This window comes from Pseudorasbora parva, chromosome 1, assembly GCF_024679245.1.
Source record: "Pseudorasbora parva isolate DD20220531a chromosome 1, ASM2467924v1, whole genome shotgun sequence".
Classification (NCBI taxonomy): domain Eukaryota; kingdom Metazoa; phylum Chordata; class Actinopteri; order Cypriniformes; family Gobionidae; genus Pseudorasbora; species Pseudorasbora parva.
The window spans coordinates 1,337,891-1,364,708 of NC_090172.1; the positions used below are offsets into that span (position 1 = coordinate 1,337,891).

A 26,818-nucleotide genomic window follows, 5' to 3' on the forward strand; every position below is an offset into this window, starting at 1 on the left:
GCCGCCCCTCGTCCCCGCGCTGAGGGGGAGTTCGGGTGGCGACGCTCTGTTTTTGTTTTGCCCTGTGCGAGGCGCTCGTACTCGGCGTGGGCTGCTTGATGTCAGCAGCAGCCCCAGGGACCTGGACCCTGAGAGGGAGAAACTGCTTGAGCGCCGCAGCTTGCTTTTTGGACTCCTGGAACCTCTCGGTGACAGTATGGACTGCGTCACCGAAGAGGCCTCCAGGAGAAAGCGGCGCATCCAGCAGAAAAGCTTTCTCCCCCTCTTTGATGTCAGTGGGGTTCAACCATAAGTGCCTCTCCGTGGCCACCAGGGCTGCCATAGAGCGGCCCACACATCTGGCCGTCTCCTTGGTGGCCCGGAGAGCTAAATCGGCAGAAGAACGAAGTTCCGTAATAATATCTCCCCCCACTGCATCGCTACTGTCCAGATCCCTCAGCAGGTCAGCCTGGTATGCCTGCACGATTGCCATAGTGTGCAGGCATGCAGCCGCCTGACCCGCTGCCGAGTACGCTTTGCCCACCAACGCCGACGTTGTTTTTAGAGGTCTGGTGGGCAAAGACGGGGCTTTAAGGGACGATGCCGAGGAAGGCGAGAGATGGCTCGCGAGCGTCTCTTCAACCTTTGGCATCGCCCCATACCCATACTGTTTCAGCCCAGCGATGTTACTATAGACCGAAGTCTGTGGGCTGAAAACGCGGTATGATGCCGGTCTCTTCCACGATCTTGCCACCTCAGTGTGCAAGTCGTGAAAGAACGGCAAGCCCCGCCGCTGAGGCTCTGAAGCGCGAGAAGGCAGGAATCTCTCGTCTAATTTACTTGCACGTTTACTTCCTGCCTCGTATCTCTCGGTTGGCCAGTCGATGTTAAGCCTGGCCACCGCTCGCGTCAGAACCTCAACGAGCTCCTCGCATGCAGGGGACTGAAGTGGCGAGTCTTCAGTCTCGATGCTTTCAACGTCCACCTCCTCAGAGCTGGACAGATGAAGCACCGGCGACTCTCTCGGGGGGGAAGAAACCGCCATGCGTGCTTCCATGCCCCGAGAAGAGCCGCTGGATGGTGCAGGTGAGGGCAGAGATAAGGCAGCGCCCGTCTCTAACCCCTCTGCAACATCCAATTGTGATCCCCACGACTGCAGCCTCCGCTCCGCCTCGGCGGCAGCGGGACCAGAGCCGCGGGGAACACGAGCCGAGGCACCCTCCTCAAAGAGTGCCCGGCGGGAGCGCAGCGTTCTCAGTGGCATACGCTCACAGTGCTCGCAAGCAGCCCCCTCGAGGGCTTCCTGGGCATGCTGCGCTCTAAAGCAGGCTACACAAAGAGAGTGTGTATCCCCACTCGTGATGTAACGTGGGCAGGGATGAACACAACTCTTAAAACTGCTTTCACTCGCCATAATTCTCTATCTATTTTATTTTCTCTTTGTTTTGTTAATATATATGAAATATTTAACAAAAAGGGTGGAAAAACTCTTCAATAGACAGACAAAAACACCAAATAGACAGACAGGTTCACACAGATCGCTTGCTGAAGGCTCAGAAGATAGTTCCTGTTTGTTTTCACGGACGTTTTATAGCTTCCGGTCGATGACGTCATCACGTCGCCGATCGATCTTTTTTCCGATGGAATGGTTCTACAGGCGCTTCACGACGCATTAACGCAGAGGCGTTCTCACAGCGTTTCGACGCAGCTCGAGTTCCCCGAAAGGGAACAGATTGTTCAGATTAAGAGGGCTCATTCAGAACCTGTCTCAGTCATTCATGGTGTTCCTCTGGGGTCAGTGTTGGGTCCGCTTTTATTTATTATTTATATTTTACCACTTGGTCACATTTTTTAAATCCTATGGTATTAACTTCCATTTTTATGCTTATGACACAAAGGTTTATGTCTCTACAAGGCCTGACGATTTCCATCCCCCCTCTAATCTTAATAAATGCTTACAGGATGTGAACATCTGGATGACTAATAATTTTTTTTAAGTTAAATACCAACAAAACTGAGGCCCTTCTTGTTGGTACTAAATCTGTTCTATCCAAAGCCCAATCCTTCAATCTGGCTATTTATAACTGTCTGGTTAACTTCACCCAAGTGAAAAGCCTGGGGGTTATACTTGATGGTTTACTTTCTTTTGGTTCACATATTAATAATATCTCACACATTGCATTTTTTCATATACGTAACATTGCTAGACTCCGTTCTTCACTCTCTCAACACAACACCGAAGTACTTTTTCATGCCTTGGTTACATCCCGGATTGATTATTGTAATTCTCTTTTATTTGATATTCCTGAAAACATCTTCACAGATTGCAGTTAATTCAGAATTCAGCAGCCAGGATTGTTACCCGCACACGTATCTCTGATCATCTCACTCCTATTCTTTTTCAATTGCACTGGCTTCCTGTCCGTTACCACGTACATTACAAAATTATACTCCTTACATATAAAGCTCTAAACAATTTGGCACCGGATTATCTCTCCGACCTTCTTCATCTGTATACTCCTGTTCGTTCTCTGAGATCATCTAAGGCAGAACTATTGTCTGTTCCAAATTTCAAGCTGAGCTCTTTTGGTGGTAGGGCTTTTAGTCGTTTTAGTCCCAAGTTATGGAACTCTCTACCATTACTCATTCGACAGTCAGATTCAATTTCCCAATTTAAAGTTCAGATAAAAACTTATCTGTTTAGATTAGCTTTTAATGATATGATTGATCGATTGATTCATGTGTAAGTTGTTTTGTTTGCTTTATTTTATTATCTTTTATATCTTGTCTGTACGGTGTCCTTGAGTGTCCTGAAAGGCGCCTTTAAATAAAAGTGGGGAGTGCGTCAATGTAACAGAGCCAGTAAGATCGCCAGCACCAGATCTCATCACTCCACCTATATGGTCAGGTTCGCCTGAATTCTGATTCACCTCACCTTCAGCACCTAATCAGCACTGCCCATAAATACTCATGCCACCATCACTCTCTGTCTGGTCTCGTCAATGACTACCCGACTACTCGACTACTCTCTACTCTCACGTTACTCTTCAGCCGAAACCTTCATCATCCTGTATCTACGATCATCTGTACTTCTACGAGCTAAGTTTGCTTACCTGCCTTTTGGTGTACTTCTTCTCTAATAAAGTTCCTCGACGATCACCAGCGTCTCCTCTTCTGTGTATATGCATGACAGAAGACCAGACCGTAAAGATTATGGAAGACGGCGCCGCAGCGAATCCATCTCCCGATCATTTCGCAGAACTGGTAACGGCACTTCGGCAGTCTCTCCAAACACCCGCCACGGATGTGTCTTCATTGCTGGAGGGTGTCGCGAGTCCCATGGCCCAACCAGCGCCCTACGGTGGCGCGGCGGGGGATTGCAGCGGGTTCCTTCTGCAGTGTTCCCTGTATTTTGAGATGCAGCCCCACCGATTTCCTACTGAACGATCTAAGATTGCTTATATAATTTCCCTACTGTCGGGTAGAGCTTTGCAGTGGGCAAAAACACTGTGGGAAGCCAATGCTCCTGTCACACGTTCTCTCACTGCATTCACCACCCATATTAAAGAGGTTTTTGGACAAGCAGCCAGTGCCCTTTCAGTACATGACCAACTCTATAAACTCCGTCAGGGCCAGTCCACCGTTGCTGAATATGCACTACAATTTCGTACTCTCACTGCTGCAAGTGGTTGGAATGAAGTGGCCCTGCTAACAGCCTACCGACAGGGTCTCTCTCCATCTGTTCGTGCCCAAATGGTCATCTATGATGATACTGTAGGATTGGAAAGCTTTGTTCAGAAGTCAATTCGTATCTCCCAACATCTCAACGCCTGCCATCTGGATGAAACCCTGCTGCATCCCCCAACCTCTGCTCTTTCATCTAGCCCTCCAGCACCCTGCTCAGAACCCATGCAGATCGATTCGTACCACCTTTCCCGCGTGGAACGTCAACGACGTATCACACAACATTTGTGTCTGTACTGTGGTTCCGATGGCCATCTAATCTCTGACTGTCCTACACATCCACCGCGTCCAGCGGTAAGTGCAGTAGCTCTATTACCCAGGATTTCTGGTTTACCTCGTACGGCGGTCATAGTAACTACCACCCATCATTCTGTTTCAGCCAAGGCCCTCCTCGACTCTGGATCTGTGGGGAATTTCATCTCGGGGGACTTCTGCCGCCGACTCCACCTCAAGAAGATCCCCTGCCCGCAGATCCTGAGAATTAACACAATTCTAGGTAAGCCGCTGGGCCGTGGCATCATCACCCACTGTACGCCTGCTGTCACACTCCAGACTGGATGTTTGCATGTTGAACAAATATCTTTTATGGTGCTGGAGGGATCAACGGCCGACGTCATCCTGGGACGCCCGTGGATGGAGCAACATTCCCGACAAATTGCCTGGGCTACTGGTGACATCTTAAAATGGGGCAGTGATTGCTTCCACCAGTACATCCTCCGCAGATGGTGCCCACCATCAACCGTCTGCAGGACAACCTCTCTCTCGATGTCAACTCAACTTCCATCGAAAGTCCAGAATCCCCGTTGCAAGTTGAAATACCTCCCGAATTCCAGGCATTCCAGGATGTCTTCAGCAAGCAACGTGCCACGAGACTTCCACCACACCGGCCATGGGACTGTGCTATTGATCTGCTGCCTGGGGCCATTCCACCCAAAGGAAGGATTTATCCTCTGTCCATCCCGGAGCAAAAGGCCATGGAGGAGTATGTGGAGCAAACGCTCGCTCAAGGGTTCATACAACCATCTACGTCTCCTGCTGCATCCAGTTTCTTTTTTGTGGCCAAGAAGGATGGAGGCTTGCGGCCTTGTATTGATTATCGAGCTCTCAACTCCCAAACAGTGAAATTCCTGTATCCACTTCCCCAGGTCCCATCTGCCCTAGAACAGCTACGAGGAGCCCACTTCTTCACCAAGCTGGACTTGCATAGCGCCTACAATCTTATTCGGATACAGAAAGGGGATAAGTGGAAGACCGCCTTCATCACACCTACAGGCCACTATGAATATCTTGTAATGATGTAAAATCAAATGAATATCTTGGCTAACTCTTCTTCTGTGTTCCAAGGGTTTATGAATGAGGTATTCCGGGAGTTCCTCCATTGCTTTGTCATCCTCTAAATTGACGATATACTCATCTACTCCCGGACCCTGGCCGACCACCGCCATCATGTTACGCAGGTCCTGCAAAAACTAAGGGAACACCACCTGTACCTTAAACTGGAGAAGTGTGAGTTCCACAAGTCCACCATCTCATTCCTGGGTTACATCATCTCTGCCCAAGGCATCGAAATGGACCAGGGGAAGGTACGTGCTATCCACGACTGGCCCCGACCCTCTACAGTAAAGGAACTTCAGAGATTTCTCGGCTTTGCCAATTTCTACCGCCGTTTCATCAAGAATTACAGTAAGATCACTTCACCACTCACCTCACTGCTACAGGGCCGGCCCAAGTCTCTATCCTGGACCCCAACGGCCACGACTGCCTTTCATCAACTCCAGGAAGCCTTCTGCACTGCCCCCACTTTGGTTCATCCCGATCAAGAACTACCGTTCATCATCGAGGTAGACGCATATACCGCTGGAGTAGGGGCAGTGTTTTCCCAACGGCAAGGTAACCTTCCAAAACTCCATCCATGTGCCTTTTACTCAAAGAAGCTGTCCCCGGCGGAGCAAAATTACGATATTGGGAACCGAGAGTTATTGGCCATCAAACTAGCCCTCGAAGAATGGCGTCACTGGCTGGAGGGGGCCAGATATCCATTCGAAGTAATTACCGACCATCGAAACTTAAAATACTTAAGGGAGGCTCGACGTCTTAATCCAAGGCAGGCACACTGGGCCCTTTTCTTCACACGTTTCCGCTTCAAGGTTACTTACAGACCGGGAGAAAAGAACATCAAAGCAGATTCATTATCTCGTCTCCATTCCATCGACTCCGGTCCATCTTCTCCCGAACCCATCCTCCCCCCAGCCATCATTGCCAGTCCCATCAATGGGATCTAGAAGAACAGATTGCAGAGGCCAGTCGCACCGAACCAGCTCCGCCGGTAGGTCCTGAGGGTAGGGTGTATGTTCCTACCTCCTTACGCCTTACCCTCATCAACTCAGTACACTCATCTCCGGGCTCTGGACACCCAGGGAGCCAACAAACCCTCTCACTCCTCCGTAACCACTACTGGTGGCCCAATATGACCCAGGATGTCGCTCGGTTTGTGAAAGGCTGTCCCAACTGCGGCATTTCCAAGAACCCCCGTCGCCTCCCCGAGGAAAAACTAGTTTCCCTGCCAATTCCTAGATGACCATGGTCCCATATTGGTGTAGATTTCATGACCGACTTACCCTCCTCTGATGGTCACACCTGTGTACTCGTCGCTGTAGACAGATTCTCCAAGGCCTGTCGTCTCATTCCGCTCAAGGGTCTACCACCCGCCATGGAGACAGCGGAAGCTCTGTTTCATCACGTGTTCAGGAACTTTGGCATTCCAGAAGAGGTGGTATCCGACCGTGGGCCTCAGTTCAACTCTCGGGTATGGAAATCCTTCTTCCAACTCCTGGGGGTCTCGGTCAGCCTCTCTTCAGGCTACCACCCACAAACCACCGGACAGACTGAGCGAAAGATCCAGGAGATCAGCCGTTACCTGAGGTCATATTGCCACAACCATCAGCACAGCTGGAGCCGATTCCTGCCATGGGCCGAGTACGCACAGAACTCACTGTGTCAGTCCACCACAGGTTTAACACCATTTCAATGCGTACTCGGCTTCCAACCACCTCTGTTCCCCTGGTCAGGGGAACCATCAGACGTTCCAGCTGTGGGCCACTGGTTTGAGGTTAGTGAGAGGGTTTGGGACTCAGCACATGTACATCTGCAGAGGGCAGTACGGAGACATAAGAGACAGGCTGACACTAGAAGATCTGCGACTCCCCACTACCGGCCAGGTCAAAAGGTCTGGCTCTCCACCCGGGATATCCGTCTCCGTCTCCCCTGCCGCAAGCTGAGCCCTCGATACCTTGGCCCCTTCACCATCCAACGACAAATCAATGAAGTCTCATATAGACTCAACCTCCCTCCTCATTATCGTATTTCACCTACCTTTCATGTCTCTCTATTAAAACCCCATAATAATTCTCTGGTCTCCTCTCCAACAGGATCTGGTGCTGATGACCTGCCTCCTCCTCCAGTGGAATTTGAAGAAGGCTCCATTTACACGGTGAACTCCATCCTGGATTCGCGACGACGAGGCGGCCAACTAGAGTACCTCATAGACTGGGAGGGATACGGACCAGAGGAACGGTCATGGGTCATTCGGAAGGACATTCTAGACCCATCGCTACTTTCCGAATTCCACGACAACCACCCAGATCGTCCGGCACCCAGGGCTAGAAGCCGCCCCCGTCGTCGGGCGTCAGGAGCCGCCCGTGGAGGAGGGGGTACTGTAACAGAGCCAGTAAGATCGCCAGCACCAGATCTCATCACTCCACCTATACGATCAGGTTCGCCTGAATTCTGATTCACCTCATCTGCAGCACCTAATCAGCACTGCCCATAAATACTCATGCCACCATCACTCTCTGTCTGGTCTCGTCAATGACTACCCGACTACTCTCACGTTCCTCTTCAGCCGAAACCTTCATCAGCCTGTATCTACGATCATCTGTACTTCTACGAGCTAAGTTTGCTTACCTGCCTTTTGGTGTACTTCTTCTCTAATAAAGTTCCTCGACAATCACCAGCGTCTCCTCTTCTGTGTGTATGCGTGACAGTCAAGGGCGCAGGTTGATGTTTTAAGATGCTGTACTGTGTCTTCTAAAATTTTACCGTCAATTGTTTCGAAATCAGACATAGTAATTTTCTGAGGTTTTGGTCTGATCTGTCTGACCCCAGAGCAACTCAAGGATGTGCTGATTGCCTTTCTGATATTTTTGATTTTCACTGAGAAGAATGAAACAAACACGCTGCATTTGCTGTCTGAGAGCATTTCCCTGGGAATGTGACTCAGGGGGTTTGTTAGTCTGTCTACAGTAGCAAAAATAATGCGCGTGTTGTTTATGTGTTTGTTTGTAATATTTGAGAAGAAGGTCTGCCTAGCTTTGCCTAGTTCAACATTGAAAGCATGAAGGCTGTCTTTATAGATGTTATAATGGACTACAAGTTTTGTCTTCCGCCACTTTCGTTCAGATTTTCTGCATTGTCTTTTCATTATTTGAACTGCTGTTGAGTTTCTCCATGGTGCCTTTTGTTTGCCACTCTTTTTCCTGCCTTTCAGAGGAGCAATATCATCAATTACACTCTTAACTTTTGAGTTAAAGGAGTCAAGGAGAAAATCAACACAGTCTGCAGATATGCTTGGTTTTAGAGATAAAGCCTTCATAAACAGCACATTAGTGTTCTCATTTAAGCATCTCTTTTTGACAGTGACAGATCTAGCTTCAATGGCAGGAGAGATTGATATGTCAAAGAAAATACAGAAATGATCAGACAGTGCCACATCCTTAATAACAATCGATGAAATGTTTAGACCCTTACTGATAAGTAAATCTAGAGTGTGTCCACGATTGTGTGTGGGTCCATTTACATGCTGTGTTAAATCAAAAGTGTTAAGAACAGTCATAAGCTCTTTTGTTGTACTGGATTCAATATTGTCTATGTGAATGTTAAAATCCCCAGCAATAGCAAAACTGTCAAACTCTTAAGAGGAAATTATTGATAACAGTTCTGTAAATTCCTCAATAAAGGCTGGAGAGTACTTTGGAGGCCTGTAAACAATGATAAGCAGGATGCGTGGAGCACCTTTTAACACAATACCCAGATATTCTAGAGACAAATATTCACCAAATGACACTTGCTTACATTGAAAGACATCTTTAAAAAGAGCAGCAACACCTCCACCTCTCCTAACTGCTCTGCAAACACTCATAAAAGGAAAGTTAGGAGGGGCTGCTTCATTTAGGACTGTTGCACTACAGTTTTCTTCTAACCATGTTTCATTTAGAAGCAAAAAATCTAGGTTGTTAGTAGGGATGCACCGAATATTCGGCAACCGAAATTATTCGGCCGAAAATAGCCAAAAAAAGCACTTTCGGCATTCGGCCGAATAAGTAAAAAGGCCGAATAATTTTGGCCGAACAATGACGTTTTTAATGACGCGATCAAAAAGTAACCCACGTAGAGTGAGAGCTGCGTGCTTTATGCAGCAAACATGTCAGCAGTGTGGAAGCACTGTTTAGTGCTGAAATTTAGTGCTCATGTCATCGATGAGAAGAGGAACCGACTTTCATGTGAGAAAGCAGAGAAGCTACTTTTCATAAAGAAGAACCTGCCACTTTTCCTGAAGAAGTAGGCTAAGTAGGCTTATGTCTAAGACAGTTATTTATTTGTTGTGGGTTCATCCACATTTTTTGCACTATTCAATGCACATTTGTTGTTGTAGACATACAGAGTTACATTCTTTCAGCAGTCAGTTATAGGCCTAACATAGGCTATTCAAGAAGGGGGGCTTCTAAGATGGCCAAATAAAAATATGTTTTTTATTTTACTAATTATTTATTTTAAGTTATGTTGTGCTTAGTTTGTATAATATCTGCTGGAATGTTAAAAAAAAATTCAGTGTTAAATAAATATTTTGAAATTGTATTTTTGTTATTTGATTTATTTCTCTGAAAAGCAACACAAAATAGTAAAAAGGAAATTTTTACTATTTAATTATTGTAATGGTAAAAAAAAATTGCCAAATAAATGGAAAAAATGCGAAACACCGCGTTCGGTATTCGGCCTTCGGTCTTCGGCCAAGCATTTCATTATTATTCGGTTTCGGCTTCGGCCAAGAATTTCATTTCGGTGCATCCCTAGTTGTTAGTGGTTATTAAGTCGCTGACTAGAAATGATTTGTTCTTAAGTGTTTAACAGATGTTTAAAAGTGCTAACTTAACAGTATTCACTTTTTCACCTACATTAGTCTTAGTTCCGTGACAGGCAGCAGATTATTTTGGTTTGTTAAACGGCCTGACAAGGCCTTAGACTTTCTTTCACGTAACAGAACAGAGATAGAGAAAGAGGCAGGCACACTGGGTTCCCACTTGTTTTGTAAACATTTGATAAAGTTACTGTTATCATAGCGGGGACCCAAAACACATCACTGAGAGCTGGAATCAGATGTTTTTGGTTCACCTACAACAGATGGAGGATGGTGTGGGCCCTGGCGTTGTGACCGAAGAAATCTCACAGGAGGAGGGCGAGGGCGAGCTGGGCCCACAGGCTTTGGTGGTTGTGGGGCTCGACGCTTTTTGGTTGATATCTGGGGGCTTGCAGCAATTGAGTGTGATAGTCTAGTTCCAACAAAAATCAGTTCCTCCATTTTCTCTGAGAAGCCCAGATGCGGGGATGCTGGAGAGAGGAATGACATATCCGGTGAGAGGGGCTGTTGCTCTGGTGTTATTGGAAGCTGAAGTATGTTGTCCTGGCTTTGCTGTCCATTTTCAAGAAAGTCATCTTTGGGTGCTGAATCTTGGAGCAGTTCTAACCCATCACAGTCAGTCTGTGGTGAGCTCTGTGGGCAGGGCTTAGCTGGGAGTGTGTCCATGAGCAATTGTTGTGGCTGCGTAGTGTTATCAGTGTCCTTTTGGGATGTGTCAACCGAATGTCCATTCAGGAGCTGAAATGAAGTCCTGTGGTCATCCATACTCTGTATCAGGTTGAGTGGGTTAAAACACACAGCTGAAGGATGATGAAGGGAAAAATAAATATTGTCCTTTAGCACTCTTGCACCAAGTTTGTTTGGATGGAGGCCATTAGATGTAAACAGTTGTCTCTGACTCCAGTAGAGATTGAAGTTATCAATGAAATTCACTCCATTCATGTTACAGGTTTTTTGCAGCCATGAATTAAGCCCAAGCAACCTTGATAACCTATTTGTTCCTCTTGCTGGCAGTGGTCCACTGATGAACGGCTGAACTTTCAGTTCCCTTTCGGGGAACTCGAGCTGCGTCGAAACGCTGTGAGAACGCCTCTGCGTTAATGTGTCGTGAAGCGTGTGTAGAACCATTCCATCGGAAGATCGATAGATCGTCGGCGTGATGACGTCATCGACCGGAAGCTATAAAGCTTCCGTGAAAGCAAACAGGAACTAGCTTCTGTGCCTTCAGCAAGCGAACTGTGTGAACCTGTCTGTCTATTTGGTGTTTTTGTCTGTCTATTTAGAAGATTTTTCCACCCTTTTGTTAAATATATCCTCATATTAACAAAAAAAGAGAAAATAATAGATCGAAAAAAATGGCGAGTGATAGCAGTTAGTTCAAGAGGTGTGTTCATCCCTGCCCACGCTACATCACGGGTGGGGATACACACGCTCTTTGTGTTGCCTGCTTGGGAGCACAGCATGCCCAGGCAGCCCTCGAGGGGGCTGCTTGCAAGCACTGTGAAAGGCTACCATTGAGAACGCTGCGCTCCCGCCGGGCACTCTTTGAGGAGGGTGCCTCGGCTCGTGTTCCCCGCGGCTCTGGTCCCGCTGCTGCAGAGGCAGAGTGGAGGCTGCAGTCGTGGGGTTCACAATTGGATGTTGCAGAGGGGTTAGAGACGGGCGCTGCCTTATCTCTGCCCTCACCTGCACCATCCAGCGGCTCTTCTCGGGGCTTGGAAGCACGCATTGCGGTTTCTTCCCCCCCGAGAGAGTCGTCGGTGCTCCAACTATCCAGCTCCGAGGAGGTGGAAGTTGAGAGCATCGCGACTGAAGATTCGCCACTTCAGTCCCCTGCGAGTGAGGAGCTTGTTGAGGTTTTGACGCGAGCAGTGGCCAGATTAAACATCGACTAGCCCACTGAAAGATCAGAGGCAGGAAGAAAGCGTACTAGCAAGCTAGATGAGAGATTCCTGCCCTCTCGCGCTTCAGAACCTCAGCGCCGGGGCCTGCCGTTCTTCCATGACTTGCACACTGAGGTGGCAAGATCATGGAGGAGACCGGCATCATATAGAGTATTCAGCCCGCAGACTTCGGTCTATAGTAACATCGCCGGGCTGAAACAATATGGTTATGGGGCGATGCCAAAGGTGGAAGAGACGCTTGCGAGCCATCTCTCGCCTTCCTCGGCATCGTCCCTGAAGGCCCCAACTTTGCCCACCAGACCCTTAAAAACAACGTCGGCACTGGTGGGCAAAGCGTACTTGGCAGCAGGTCAGGCTGCCGCATGCCTGCATACGATGGCAATTATGCAGGCGTATCAGGCTGACCTGCTCAGGGACCTAGATGGACGTGACGAAGTGGGGGGAGAAAGGATTAACGAGTTGAGAACATCAGCAGATCTCGCTCTCCGGGCCACCAAGGAGACGGCCAGATGTGTGGGCCGCTCTATGGCAGCCTTGGTGGCCACGGAGAGGCATTTATGGCTCAACCCCACAGAGATAAAGGAGAGGGAGAAAAGCTTCCTGCTGGATGCGCCACTGTCTCCTGGCGGCCTCTTCCGTGACGCAGTACACACTGTCACCGAGAGGTTCCAGGAGTCAAAGAAACAAGCTGCGGCGCTAAAGCAGTTTCTCCCTCTCCGGGTCCAGGTCCCTGGGGCTGCTGCTGAGAAGCAGCCCAAGCCGAGTACGAGCTCCTCACACAGGGCTCAACAGAAACAGAGCGTCGCCACCCGAACTCCCCCTCAGCGCGGGGACGAGGGGCGGCGCTCTCAGGCGAGGCCTTCGAGGGGCAGGGCTGATCTGAGGACAGTCCTAATCGCTAAGAAGGCCTCGTCTAAGCGTTCCTGACGCCAGAAGCGTCAGGACGCTGAGGGTGGTTCCCCCCGTAGGGAAACGGTGTTTACCCCTGCTCTGGGGGCCGCGCTGCCAACCCCGCCGCAATGCCGGGGCGCAGTCGGTCTCCGCGGGCCACTCGAGGGTGGTCCGCGCCCCCCTCGGGGGGCTCCCGAGCAGTCTAGATTTTCTAGTTTTTCGTCTAGGTTTCTAGACGAGTAGAAATGTCTGTCAAATATATCTCGTTGGGTCCTGCAGATAATCGAAAGGGGGTACGCGATCCAAATCAAAGGGCGGCCACCTCCCTTCAGTGGTGTCCTACCCACAGAGGTGGGCCCGGAGCAGGATCTGGTAATGGCACAGGAAGTAGAGACACTCCTGCGAAAGGGGGCTATAGAGAGGGTTCCTCCTCCCGGCAGGGAGTCTGGGTTTTACAGCCGTTACTTCATCGTGCCAAAGAAGGATGGTATCGCAGATCAAATCGGAGGATTGGTTTGTCACCATAGACCTCAAAGATGCATATTTTCATGTCTCCATCCTTCCGACGACTGGCTAATTCTAGCGCATACAGAACAGATGGCGGTTCAGCATCGAGATGCTGTTCCCGCACACATGTCGAAATTGGGGTTGAGGCTGAACGCCAAGAAGAGTGTGCTTTCTCCGGCTCAGAGAACCACTTTTCTGGGTGTGAACTGGGATTCGGTAATTATGCGGGCGCAATTATCGCCAACGCGCATAACATCGATCCTGGCAGCAGTCAAAGAACCGAAGCTAGACCGGGCCGTCACTGTGAAGCAGTTCCAGAAACTGTTAGGTCTCATGGCAGCAGCGTCCAACGTGATACCTTTTGGCCTACTGAACATGAGGCCGCTACAGTGGTGGCTCAGAACAAAAGGGTTCTCCCCGAGGGGAAACCCGCTCCACACGATCAAAGTCTGGTCATGTGGAAAAACCCGGGGTTTTTATCTCAGGGTCCCGTGTTGGGGGCTCATGTTCATCGCGTAACGCTAACGACAGACGCCTCTCTCCAAGCTGGGGTGCAACCATGAGTGGCCATTCATCCCAGGGTCTATGGCAGGAACACCAGCGACACTGGCACATAAATCGGCTAGAGATGCTCGCTGTGTTTCTTGCATTGAAACAGTTTCTGCCCGACCTCAGGGGCCATCATGTATTAGTCAGGACAGACAACACATCGGTGGTCGCCTACATAAATCATCAGGGGGGTCTGAGGTTCCGTCCTTTGTACAATTTGGCACGTCGGATCCTCCTGTGGGCCAAGGGGAAACTGCTATCCATCAGAGCAGTCTATATCCCAGGGGTCCTAAATCAGGAAGCAGACATCCTGTCGAGGCAGGGGCCGAGGCCCGGGGAATGGAGACTCAACCCCGAGGTGGTGGAGCTCCTATGGCAAAAGTATGGGAAAGCAGAGACAGACCTGTTTGCTTCGGCAGAGAATTCTCACTGTCCTCAGTGGTTCTCTCTGTCGCATCCAGCCCCGCTGGGGTTGGACGCCATGGTACAGGAGTGGCCGAGGCTGCCCCTGTACGCCTTTCCCCCGATTGTCTTGCTTCCAGGAGTTCTGGAGAGGGTACGCCGGGACGGGGCCCACGTACTTCTAGTGGCTCCGTTCTGGCCGACCAGAGTATGGTTTTCGGACCTGATATCTCTCCTGGAAGGCTCTCCGATGGAGATTCCGACCAGGAGGGATCTGCTCTCTCAGGCGGGCGGGAGATTCCTGCACCCACGCCCAGAGTTGTGGAAACTGTGGGCCTGGCCTCTGAGGGGGCCAGGCTCATAGAGGAGGGTCTCTCGGCCGAGGTCGTAGAGACCATCCTTCACTCCAGAGCTCCGTCCACGAGGAAGCTGTACGCTTTGAAATGGAAACTTTTCTCAGCATGGTGCAGAGAACGCCAGTGGGTTCCAGTTTACTGCCCAGTTGGTACAGTGCTGGAGTTCCTGCAGGCAAGGTTCTCGGCAAGGTTGACCCCCTCCACAATAAAGGTGTACGTGGCGGCCCTGGCTGCCTTCCACGTCCCTTTGGGTGGAGTGTCTTTGGGGAGACACCCTCTGATTACACGTTTCCTCCGTGGTACCTTAAGGTTGAGGCCGGTTATGCACTCGAGGGTCCCGGCATGGGACTTGGCCATTGTTTTACGGGGCTTGTCTGAGCCTCCGTTTGAACCCTTAGAGGAGGTTTCAGAGAAGTTCCTCACCCTAAAGACCATCTTCCTTTTGGCCATTTCATCCCTAAAGAGAATAGGAGATATTCAGTCCCTGTCAGTAGGGCCCTCATGCCTAGAGTTTGCGCCTGGTATGGTAAAGGCTTTTCTGCATCCCAGACCAGGTTACATCCCCAAGGTTCCTACGAGCCCAAGGGGCCCCATTACTCTACAAGCCTTCTGTCCTCCTCCTTTTTTGACGTCAGACCAGGAAAGATTAAATCTGCTGTGCCCTGTCAGGGCGTTAGACGTATATGTCCACAGAGCTGCCCTGTGGAGAAAGACCGATCAACTGTTCGTCTGTTTCGGAGCCCCGAAAAAGGGGGCTCCAGTGTCTAAGCAGAGAATGAGCAAGTGGGTGGTCGAGGCCATCTCACTTGCTTATGAGGCAGCCGTCTCCACTGGCTGTTCGGGCGCACTCTACCAGGGGTATGGCTGCTTCTAAAGCCCTTTTGTCGGGGGATTCCCTCCAAGACATTTGTAATGCGGCAGGCTGGTCGTCACCGCTGACCTTCGTCAGATTCTACGAGTTAGATTTGGCATCTACAGTTGGGGCGCAGGTACTCTCGTAGTTGTGTGCGCTTCGGCTTCACACATACGAGGGACTTGGTCCCATGGTGATGTGGGTATAAGCGTTCTCACAGCGTTTCGACGCAGCTTGAGTTCCCCAAAAGAGAACGTCTCGGTTACGTATGTAACCCTAGTTCCCTGAGGGAACGAGATGCTGCGTCGCCCTGCCATACTCCCGGCGTGCCCGTGATCACTTACTTCAGGCTTTATTAGAAGCTAGTTCCTGTTTGTTTTCACGGACGCTTTATAGCTTCCGGTCGATGATGTCATCACGCCGACGATTTATTTGCTGAAGTTAAAATTATGAGATAAAATATAGAAGCGATAGAGCAAAGTGCGGGGCAGTAAGCAAGAGCGTCCGAACAGTGGCGAAGCAGGAAGTAATGTGGCAAAAAAATAAAAAATAAAATAAAAATAAAGGCAAATCATTATAACCAACTGCCTGTGCAAACATGAGCAACACACAGTACCTTTACAGTGGTGATGATGCCCTCTAGCCGACTGGGTCCAGTACTGACACTGAAAAACCCGGCCTTGTCACCGCTAATAATCCGATATTTGGTTGACCAGGCTGGAGATCCAACTTCATCTCCATCAGTAACTGTGAGTGTGGCCACTACAGCTCCCACTTTATTCTCTGGGACAGATACATTGTGCTAAAATAAAGAGTTGTGTGGAGCATACAAGTATTAATAAAGTTAAAACACTTGTATATTTATGTTCAGAGTGTTATAATATATTACCGTGGTTTGCTCAAACTGAGGAGCGTTATCATTGCTGTCAGTCACAGTAATAACAGCTGTGCCAGTGGTTGACAAACCTTTTCCTTCTTTGTCAGCAGCCACAACTGTCAAAGTGTATTTGGACCATTTCTGAAAGGGAAGATAACTGATGAGTTTATTAACATTAAATAATTTGAAACCACTTCATTCATCAAATGTTATTTCTCACCTCTTTGTCCAAGCCTTCAGAATTCACAGAAATTCCTCCAGTAAAAGAGTTGATTTGAAACATGTTTGGATTTGGCAATTCTGGTTCTTGCTTGATTATTGAGTATCTGAGATCTGCATTGGAAGTATCTGGATCATCTGCATCAGTGGCTGTGACGGTCATAAACTCAAGACCTTCAGAGAGACAAGAATAAAGATGGTATAAAGGTGAAGAATAAAGGTGGTACGAGCTGAAGAGGCTGAAACCATTTCACTGAGAATCTGCACCTACACCTACCTATTTTATTAGCTTCAGGAACTTCTCCATTGAATGGATTTTGTGTAAAAATAGGAGGATTATCATTTGCATCCATCACATTTACAAAAATCTCCATTGGAGTTTCTACTATAGAAGGCTCATCAGCTCCAGAGGCATGAGCGACAAGCTAAATACAGGAGAAGAAATAAAGGCACGTTAAGACGCAAATATCTGAGGTTGTTTGAAATTTGAATTGTATATTTTTAGTCCATGTTTGTTAGCTTTGAGACATGAATATACGAGTTTAGTCTTAAAGAAAACTGACTTAATTTTTAGTAGATATTCAAATTACAATAAATACAGAAAAGGCACACTCTGCAAACATAAAAAAAAAAAAACTAACTAACAAAAACGGTTTTGTCATTTCTTGGGGCCTTTAATCCAATTAGCTGATGACAGCCTGCAAAAGAATTAAGAATGAGCAGACAGTCCAATGCTGAAATACACTAAGAACTAACTGTTGATTTTAAAAGGCACTAAATCAACTTACTTTGTATGAAGCTTTTGTTTCTCTATCGAGTGGCCGAGTCACAAAGAGAAACCCAGAAAATTTGTCCATAATAAAAGTCCCCTTAGGGTCCAGATCGGCCCCTTCACCGGTGATCTTGTACTGCATCCGAGTTTCTTTAGAATAGGGAGAATTTATCTAAATACAGAAAGAAATAAGAGAACGAAGTCAATAACAGACAAACCTCTTCTCAGCCATAACATTTTGAATGACTTTCACTCACCTGGACAATCTTACTTGGGAAAGGACCTTTGCTGTTCTCAAGTATAATGAACGGAGGAATAACCCAACCTCTCTTTGCTCTCCTCAGACCCGTCGAAGACTTTGGAAACGTCAGAACCAGATCATCAGAGTGAGACTCCATCTGGAAAGGCAAGTGAAAGGCAATGAGCAACAAAACATTTCTGCAAGCTTACACACACACACACACACAAACACACACACACACACACACACACACACACACACACACACACACACACACACACACACACACACACACACACACGCGCACACACACACACAAAGTTAATTTGTTATAACATGCGTGTATTTTTATAAACAAAGGCAAGGGAATGTGAATAATAGGTATGATATGCTAAATAAATTCAAATATAAATAGTGTTCTGTATTGCACGTTTATTGCACAGTGGGGGACTTTAACTATTGCCTCAACGATGATTGTTTGTGATTTGGTCTTAGTGACTTAGGAGTTCTCTTGACTACTTCTCACGTTTCATGGAGGCAAACTTAAAGCCTAGATAATTCCTATTTTGTTGGGGCTACTGGGGACAGGTGGGGCCCGTCCCTAACTCCAAAATGGGGAATGGCAGAAAAAGTTTGAGAAACACTGCGTTAAAGCAACAGGCCTGTAGTTATTCACTCCTGTAAGTTTTGAATTTAGTTTGGAGCATTTAAAGTAGGAAGTGACTTTGCACAGCTCCAGTGATCTGTTAAAGATCTGTGTGAAGATAGGAACCAGCTGATCAACACAGGATGGACGACAGGCTGGTGAAACCATCTGGGCCTGGTGCTTTCCTTATATACACAGTCACACACATCAGGGGGTATTGCAGAAAGCAAGGTTAACTTACTGTCATATACACCTTGAACTCTCAGCTGATTAACACAAAACTTGCATACTTGAGGTATGCTGATTCTGGGAGTATGCTCAGCCAACTAAGAGTATGTTCCTGGTTGACTTACAAGACATTCTCAACAGAGCAACGAATCACCATGGAAACAGACACTAAGAAAAAGCGTGCCATTACTCTTCTTTTCTTGTTTAATTGCGAATTACATAACCTACTTAATGCTCAGCCCACTTAATGCACAATTAATGCACTATTTGGTCGATGCAATAGTTTTTCCAGGGGTTTCCTTTAATAAGTAATCTTGATTCACTGAGAATAATGATTATATTGTTTTTTTATGTTAATTAGTGAAAATTCAGATCCCTTTGTGAGTTGACAATAAAATAAATATTTTTGAATTGCATATTTTTTTCAGAATTAATATATAATATTAAATGTGTTTTTTTCAGTCGCTAACAAGCGTTTGTTCAATCTGTTGTCACATTTTCAAAACTCTAAACACAATTAGCACAGCATCAGTCTTTTGTGGCCATACCATTCACACATTTCATGTCGTTTTCACACAATATGCAGTGAGTGAACACATTTCCACAATGCTTACATTTTCTTAACAGACAAGCTATACCTCCCAACAAAATTATGATTGTTTTTGTTGTATTTACGAATGCTAACACACAACATCCCACAATAGCAAAAACAACATTCCAAACCTTAGATACAGTATAAAACCCCCTGCTTCAGCAATGATATCAGTTAAAAAAATTATATATCTCAGCTGATAATAATTATATTCTCACTTGACATGTCAATATGTCAATAAGGTCATACAGTAATGCATATGTAAAATGTTTTGAAAGAATACCCTCTAAAGAATACAACGTCTTCCACTCTCTGGGAGAAGAGGAAAGCTCTTAAATAATGAAATTTTAAAAAATCTGACTAAAATTGTAGAGGACTTTGAGATTTTGAGGGGAGTGCATGCCCCTTACTGGCAGTGACAACTGCCCGGACAAGAGTTCGATGAAAAGTCTGAACCACTCCCCCTCTGGTCACACTAGGCTGTCAGTGACAGCATTCCCCAAGGTCATAGCCCAAGCTATATGCCTAAGAGAGAATCTTATCAAATTTTTAACTCAGGTCTCTTACCCTCGGCTGCTCAAAGGACTGGGACCAACTACTTCAACAGAAGGGGTCCCTTTAAGGGAATGTGGCTAGGGGGCCCGAGGGCGCCCCAGCCAGCCACTAGTCAGGAAATCCTTCACCGAATGCCACTAGGGAGGCCTGACCTGGCATCACTTATGTGGGACCCCCGGCTTGGCCAACCCTGTCTGTTTAGAAACAGAGCCTCCCGACTTTTGCTTACTCATGAGCATCCAGCCCGAGGGACTGCAAACTGGCAGTGTCTTCCTCAAACCGGAACTCGGAGACGGGAATCCTGGAGAGCAGTACTCAGCATATTGCTTTATAACCCTTGCCAGCAAGGGAAGTTTCTTCTGCTCGATCCTAGGATCTACTGAACACATATATTACAGGGGTGCTCAGGAGGCCTACACTGTCAGAGAACCCAAAAAAGGTACAGTTCTGTCACTGGGCCGGAACCCTAAGGTACAAAAGTGAAAAGGTACATCCTTACTCAGCCCTAAATGGTACATATTAGCTGACCGTCTGATCAGGCTCAGGCAACTGTAAGCTCGCAGACGACCCTTGCTGAGGGGAGCTCTTAAGTTGGAAGGTAAACCATGCTGTAGGCTGGCAGGTCCCTGTCCTGAAGGGACCACGCAGCAGAAACAGCATCTCGTCATGCTAGGGCATGAGCCCGCCCTCTGGTACTGCCGGCTAAGGCCAGGATCCGACAGCGGGCAACCTTAACCAGCTGTCAGCATAAAGCCAGTTATGTGTTCCCGTCCAAGGCACTCGTTCCCCCCAGGGAGGCCCGAAGGAGCCTCTACCTGGCACCGTTGAGGCTAGCTGTTAAAGGCCACAGGGAAGAGGCTTAAATGGCCCCCTCAGGGAGGCCCATGAGGCCATCAACAACAGAAGCCTGCCTGGGACCCGATCTCAGTGGCGTTCGGGTCCCCAGACACCACCGCACACGCTTTCCTCAGCTGACCCTCAGGCGCTGCTATCGCTGGTGTGGCGCATGTCCGCCGCCCTGCATAAGGGGTTTTATTTATTTATTTATTTATTTATTTATTTTTGTCTTGATTGAGATCCCTCAGCAGATCCTCAATGTATACTTGTAACACCGACATTGTGTATGAAGTAGCACCAGGCTGACCCGTTGCCGTGTATTCCCTGCCATCTAATGAAAACTTATTGTTGAAAAAGCTCAGATGGCAGGGTTGGAGCTCTCAGTGTTCCCGCCTACCCGGACCGGAGATTATTCTTAACGACAACCCGTGGCAAGAACACCTACCCAAACCACTCATCCTCCAAACATCAGCATTCATAACGGCTGATGTCAGCACATACTGGATATGGGTTCCTCCACGCCTTCCCGATCTCAGTAAGGAGATCAGAAAGGAATGGAAAGCTCAACTGAGCCGATGATTTTATGGCCGGGGAGAAATCGATCGTTCAGGCTAATATGAGCGATCTCTCCTCAACACGCCCACATGGCAGCCACAGCCTGCTTGCAGCGCGTTCCATAACATTCATTGGCTCCGCATACACATTCAGGATGGCTGCAAACTAGTTTATCTTCTCCCCAGCCATCCCTAAGAGCATTTCTGATAGATCTCATCAGCCGCCAGATCGCCAGAGGGAACCGCCCTCTTGTGATGATCGGTGAGCTCCATCCGAGGCAACCATGACGTGCGTCCACGCTCAGCCTCGTGAGTGGGACCATGTCACTAGTCTCAGATGCAACAATCCTCTTCCCTCAGGAAGAGAGTCAGACGAGAGCGGAGCGATCTTATACTGTGTTTAACAAACGCTCCCGTTGCACACAAACAAACAAACAACTCCATAAGAGCTTGCCTGTGCACGCTTTTAATTCCAGGCAGAAATCAAATGAATTTGGATTACATTTTGACTTGACGCATTCAGACAAAACAGTCCTTGAAGACGAAAAAGCTGGTGTCATGTTTGCGAGGTGCCCTTATATACTTCCTGGTCACACCTTGATGACATCATAGGCTGTCGCCGGTCAATAGGATTGCCGTGATTTGATAGTAGTTCAGATACCGGTCACGCTGAAGGCGTTCCCCGTAGCGTCAGCTGATGCAGCTTGAGTTCCCCTTCGAAAGGGAACAAAACCGGGTTTTGTAGATTTCAGAAAATCGTATTCGAAAGCCGGGTGATGAGGTCGGTAACCGGAATCATTTCCAGGAAATATCAACAAATCCAAAGGAGAAATGCAAGTCCGAAACCAGGCAAGTTAGACAATGAAAAAAATATTTGTCATTTACCTGACCAGAAGATGTTGGGAACACTTTTCTTAATGGTAAGGATCAGAGTAAATCTGGTAACATTAAAAGAAATAACGTTATGATGGTACTGTAATACACAAAAGCGCAACTCCATGAATAATAACGTGATTTCACGAGTTCACACTTATATATAATTATATAGAGTAATATAAATGCGTATTTGGCGTGCTGTCCGGGGGGAGGGATTCGAGCTCGAACTTGGCCCGAACCCAGAGTACACAGCCCCCGCCCCCCGTGTGAGTGGTTAGAACGTCTCAGGTTACGTATGTAACCATGGTTCCCTGAGAGGGAACGAGACGCTGCGTCGAAACGCTAGGGGACGCCTCTGCGTGCCATGTCATGAAGCACTTGTGTAATCAGTCCAATAGCGGGACGATACGTCACGGGCGGGTGACGTCATCGACCAGGAAGCTATAAAGCATGCCCGGACCAAACAGTCACTAGCTTCTGGAAAAGTCGAACAAATCGATCACAGGCATACCGGGAGTATGGCATCTCGACGCAGCGTCTCGTTCCCTCTCAGGGAACCATGGTTACATACGTAACCTGAGACGTTCCCTATCTCGAGGGAACTTCGAGCTGCGTCGAAACGCTAGGAGACCTCAATACCCACGCCGCCAGAGTCCCAAATGTCTGTATGTGTGAATCAACCCAGAAACACCCGGGACCCCGGTTTAGAGGCTACATCTAGATTGTAAAACCTCACAAATGTATGCGGAGAGGACCACCCAGCCGCATCACATACCTCTGACAATGAAACTCCCGAAATAAGAGCCATAGAGGCAGCCATACTCCTAGTGGAGTGGGCGCGGACCCTCATTGGTGAAGGATGTCCGGCCGACTCATAAGCGAGCGAAATAGCCTCGACTATCCACTTGCTAAGCATCTGCTTTGAAGCCGGTTTTCCCTTGCTCGGGGACCCAAAAACACACAAACAACTGTTCTGAGTTTCGCCACAGGGCAGCCCTGTGGACATATGCATCTAGGGCCCTGACCGGACATAGCAGATTTAGCTTCTCTTGGTCTTGACTAGTGAACGGAGGCGGACAGAAAGCCTGCAGCATTACTGGTCCTGGCACATTAGTCGGGACCTTGGGAGCATATCCTTCCCTCGGGAAGAGAAATGCTTTTACCATTCCTGGTGCAAACTCCAGACAAGAGGGTGCCACTGCCTAAGTAGGCACCCTCGAGCGTGCCGCAGGTCTGCGCCTCAAAGTACCACGAAGGAAACGCATGACCCAAGGGTGTTTCCCCAATGATGCATTATCTAATGTAATATGATAAGCAGATATCGCCGACACATATACTTTCAGTGTTGACGGAGATAACCCTGCGGAGAATTTGTCTTGTAGGAACTCAAGAACTGAACCGAACGGGCAGTTAACAGGGTTCAAAGCCTGGTGCGTACACCAGGCGACAAAAAAAAACTCTCCATTTGAGTGCGTAAAGTCTCCTTGTGGATGGTGCTCTGGAGTGCAACATCGTCTCTATCACCTCAGTAGATAGACCCGTGTTTATGAACTGGGCCCCCTCAGGGGCCAAGCCCACCGTTTCCACAGTTCCGGGCGCGGGTGCAGTACTGACCCCCCCGGCCTGCGAAAGAAGATCTCTCCTGACTGGGATTTTCCAGGGAGGACCTTCTAGGAGAGACATAATGTCGGCGAGCCATACTTGGCCCGGCCAGAGCGGGGCTACCAATAAAAGCTGAACCCCGTCCCGGCGGACGCTCTCCAGCACTACTGGGAGCAATGCCAGAGGGGGGAAGGCGTACAGACGCAGCCTCGGCCACGTCTGTACCATTGCGTCCAGCCCCAGCAGGGCTGGATGCGTGAGGGAGAAATATGCTGGACAGTGTGTCGTCTCTCGAGACGCAAACAGATCCACCTGGGCTCGCCCAAAGCGGATCCACAGCTCCTCCACCACCTCGGGTGGAGTCTCCATTCTCCCGGCATCACTCCCTGCCTCGACAGGGAGTCTGCCGCTACATTCAGGACCCCCGGGATGTACATCGCCCTGAGCGAGAGCATCCTGCCTTGGGCCCATGTTAGCATATGATGCGTCAGCTTCCACACCCGACGCGATCTCAACCCCCCCTGGTGATTTATATACGAGACCACCGAAGTGTTGTCTGACCGAACTAACACATGGCGGCCCCGCAGGTCTGAGAGGAAGTGTTTGATTTTATATGATTGAAACACAGCCATCAGCTCCAGCTGGTTTATGTGCCAGGAGAGCTGACGGCCGCTCAGACCTTGGGCCGAGCGGCCACTCATGACCGCTCCCCAGCCAGTTAGGGAGGCATCCGTCGTTAGCGTTACGCGACGACAGGGAGCCCCCAGAACTGGACCTTGGGACAGGAACCAAGGATCTTTTCACTTCACTAAGGCACGTAGGCAGCGCCGCGTGACCTTGATCAAGCGAAAAAGGGTTTCCCCTCAGGGAGAACCCCTTGGTCCTGAGCCACCACTGTAAGGGTCTCATGTACCGCAGGCCAAAAGGTACCCCGTTGGACGCTGCTGTCATCAGCCCTAACACTCTCTGAAAGTGTTTCACAGTGAGTGACTGACCTAGCTTTATCTGGTTCACGGTATCCAGGATCGTTTTTATCCTGGGAGGGGATAGCCGAGCCGACATTATTTTCGTGTCCCAGACTACCGCCAGAAAAGTAGTGCTCTGCAGCTTATAGGTGCCAGCACACATTTCTTTCCATTCAACCTTAGCCCCAACACTCTCATATGGGCGAGAACAGCATCTCGATGCTGAACGCCCACTGTTTCGACTATGCTAACACCAGCCAATCGTCGATATAGTTGAGCACGCGAATGCCCTGGAGTCGCACCTGAGCCAGAGCTGCATTCACGCACTTGGTGAAAGTGTGGGGTGATTAAGCTAGGCCGAATGGCAGCACTCAATACTGGTAAGCTTCGCCCCCGAAAGCAAACCTGAAGACCTGTCTGTGCTGCGGAAGGATGGAGATGTGGAAGTATACATTTTTTAGGTCTATTGTGACACACCAGTCCTCGGACCTGACGTGACACACAATCTGTTTTATCGTGAGCATTTTGTTTAGCTGATGCAGATCTAAAAATAGGCCTTAACCCTCCATCCTTCTTTGGAACTATGAAGTACCGGCTGTAAAAGCCTGACTCTCTGCAGAGGGGAGGGACCCGTGTATAGCCTCTTTTCGCAGAAGAGTCTGTACCTCTCGTTCCATGACCAGAGGCTGCTCGGGGGTTACTACCGTAGGAGTAACCCTGCTGAACACGGGTGGGTGTGACCCGAACCCTTTTTATAATGTGAGCAGGACCCATTCTGAGATATTCATCTGAAGGATGTCCGGCCGACTCATAAGCGAGCGAAATAGCCTCGACTATCCACTTGCTAAGCATCTGCTTTGAAGCCGGTTTTCCCTTGCTCGGGGACCCAAAAACACACAAACAACTGTTCTGAGTTTCGCCACAGGGCAGCCCTGTGGACATATGCATCTAGGGCCCTGACCGGACATAGCAGATTTAGCTTCTCTTGGTCTTGACTAGTGAACGGAGGCGGACAGAAAGCCTGCAGCATTACTGGTCCCGGCACATTAGTCGGGACCTTGGGAGCATATCCTTCCCTCGGGAAGAGAAATGCTTTTACCATTCCTGGTGCAAACTCCAGACAAGAGGGTGCCACTGCCTAAGTAGGCACCCTCGAGCGTGCCGCAGGTCTGCGCCTCAAAGTACCACGAAGGAAACGCATGACCCAAGGGTGTTTCCCCAATGATGCATTATCTAATGTAATATGATAAGCAGATATCGCCGACACATATACTTTCAGTGTTGACGGAGATAACCCTGCGGAGAGTTTTTCTTGTAGGAACTCAAGAACTGAACCGAACGGGCAGTTAACAGGGTTCAAAGCCTGGTGCGTACACCAGGCGACAAAAACTCTCCATTTGAGTGCGTAAAGTCTCCTTGTGGATGGTGCTCTGGAGTGCTACACGGTCTCTATCACCTCAGTAGATAGACCCGTGTTTATGAACTGGGCCCCCTCAGGGGCCAAGCCCACCGTTTCCACAGTTCCGGGCGCTGGTGCAGTACTGACCCCCCCGGCCTGCGAAAGAAGATCTCTCCTGACTGGGATTTTCCAGGGAGGACCTTCTAGGAGAGACATAATGTCGGCGAGCCATACTTGGCCCGGCCAGAGCGGGGCTACCAATAAAAGCTGAACCCCGTCCCGGCGGACACTCTCCAGCACTCCTGGGAGCAATGCCAGAGGCTGGAAGGCGTACAGACGCGGCCTCGGCCACGTCTGTACCATTGCGTCCAGCCCCAGCAGGGCTGGATGCGTGAGGGAGAAATATGCTGGACAGTGTGTCGTCTCTCGAGACGCAAACAGATCCACCTGGGCTCGCCCAAAGCGGATCCACAGCTCCTCCACCACCTCGGGTGGAGTCTCCATTCTCCCGGCATCACTCCCTGCCTCGACAGGGAGTCTGCCGGTACATTCAGGACCCCCGGGATGTACATCGCCCTGAGCGAGAGCATCCTGCCTTGGGCCCATGTTAGCATATGATGCGTCAGCTTCCACACCCGACGCGATCTCAACCCCCCCTGGTGATTTATATACGAGACCACCGAAGTGTTGTCTGACCGAACTAACACATGGCGGCCCCGCAGGTCTGAGAGGAAGTGTTTGATTTTATATGATTGAAACACAGCCATCAGCTCCAGCTGGTTTATGTGCCAGGAGAGCTGACGGCCGCTCAGACCTTGGGCCGAGCGGCCACTCATGACCGCTCCCCAGCCAGTTAGGGAGGCATCCGTCGTTAGCGTTACGCGACGACAAGGAGCCCCCAGAACTGGACCTTGGGACAGGAACCAAGGATCTTTTCACTTCACTAAGGCACGTAGGCAGCGCCGCGTGACCTTGATCAAGCGAAAAAGGGTTTCCCCTCAGGGAGAACCCCTTGGTCCTGAGCCACCACTGTAAGGGTCTCATGTACCACAGGCCAAAAGGTACCCCGTTGGACGC

At 49.0% G+C, this 26,818-nt stretch overlaps 1 protein-coding gene across 1 annotated transcript in view; it reads right to left on the reverse strand.

Annotated features, from left to right (window-relative positions):
• The window catches only part of LOC137082367 (cadherin-1-like), a 61,365-nt gene that overhangs the window by 10,144 nt on the left and 24,403 nt on the right, over window positions 1–26,818 (reverse strand). The window contains exons 5-10 of the mRNA XM_067447712.1: window positions 17,504–17,644; window positions 17,263–17,418; window positions 16,752–16,899; window positions 16,476–16,648; window positions 16,268–16,396; window positions 15,995–16,180 (exon numbers count right to left, since the gene is read on the reverse strand). Of these exons, the coding sequence (XP_067303813.1) occupies window positions 15,995–16,180; window positions 16,268–16,396; window positions 16,476–16,648; window positions 16,752–16,899; window positions 17,263–17,418; window positions 17,504–17,644 (933 nt within the window). The remainder of the gene's footprint in view (window positions 1–15,994; window positions 16,181–16,267; window positions 16,397–16,475; window positions 16,649–16,751; window positions 16,900–17,262; window positions 17,419–17,503; window positions 17,645–26,818) is intronic.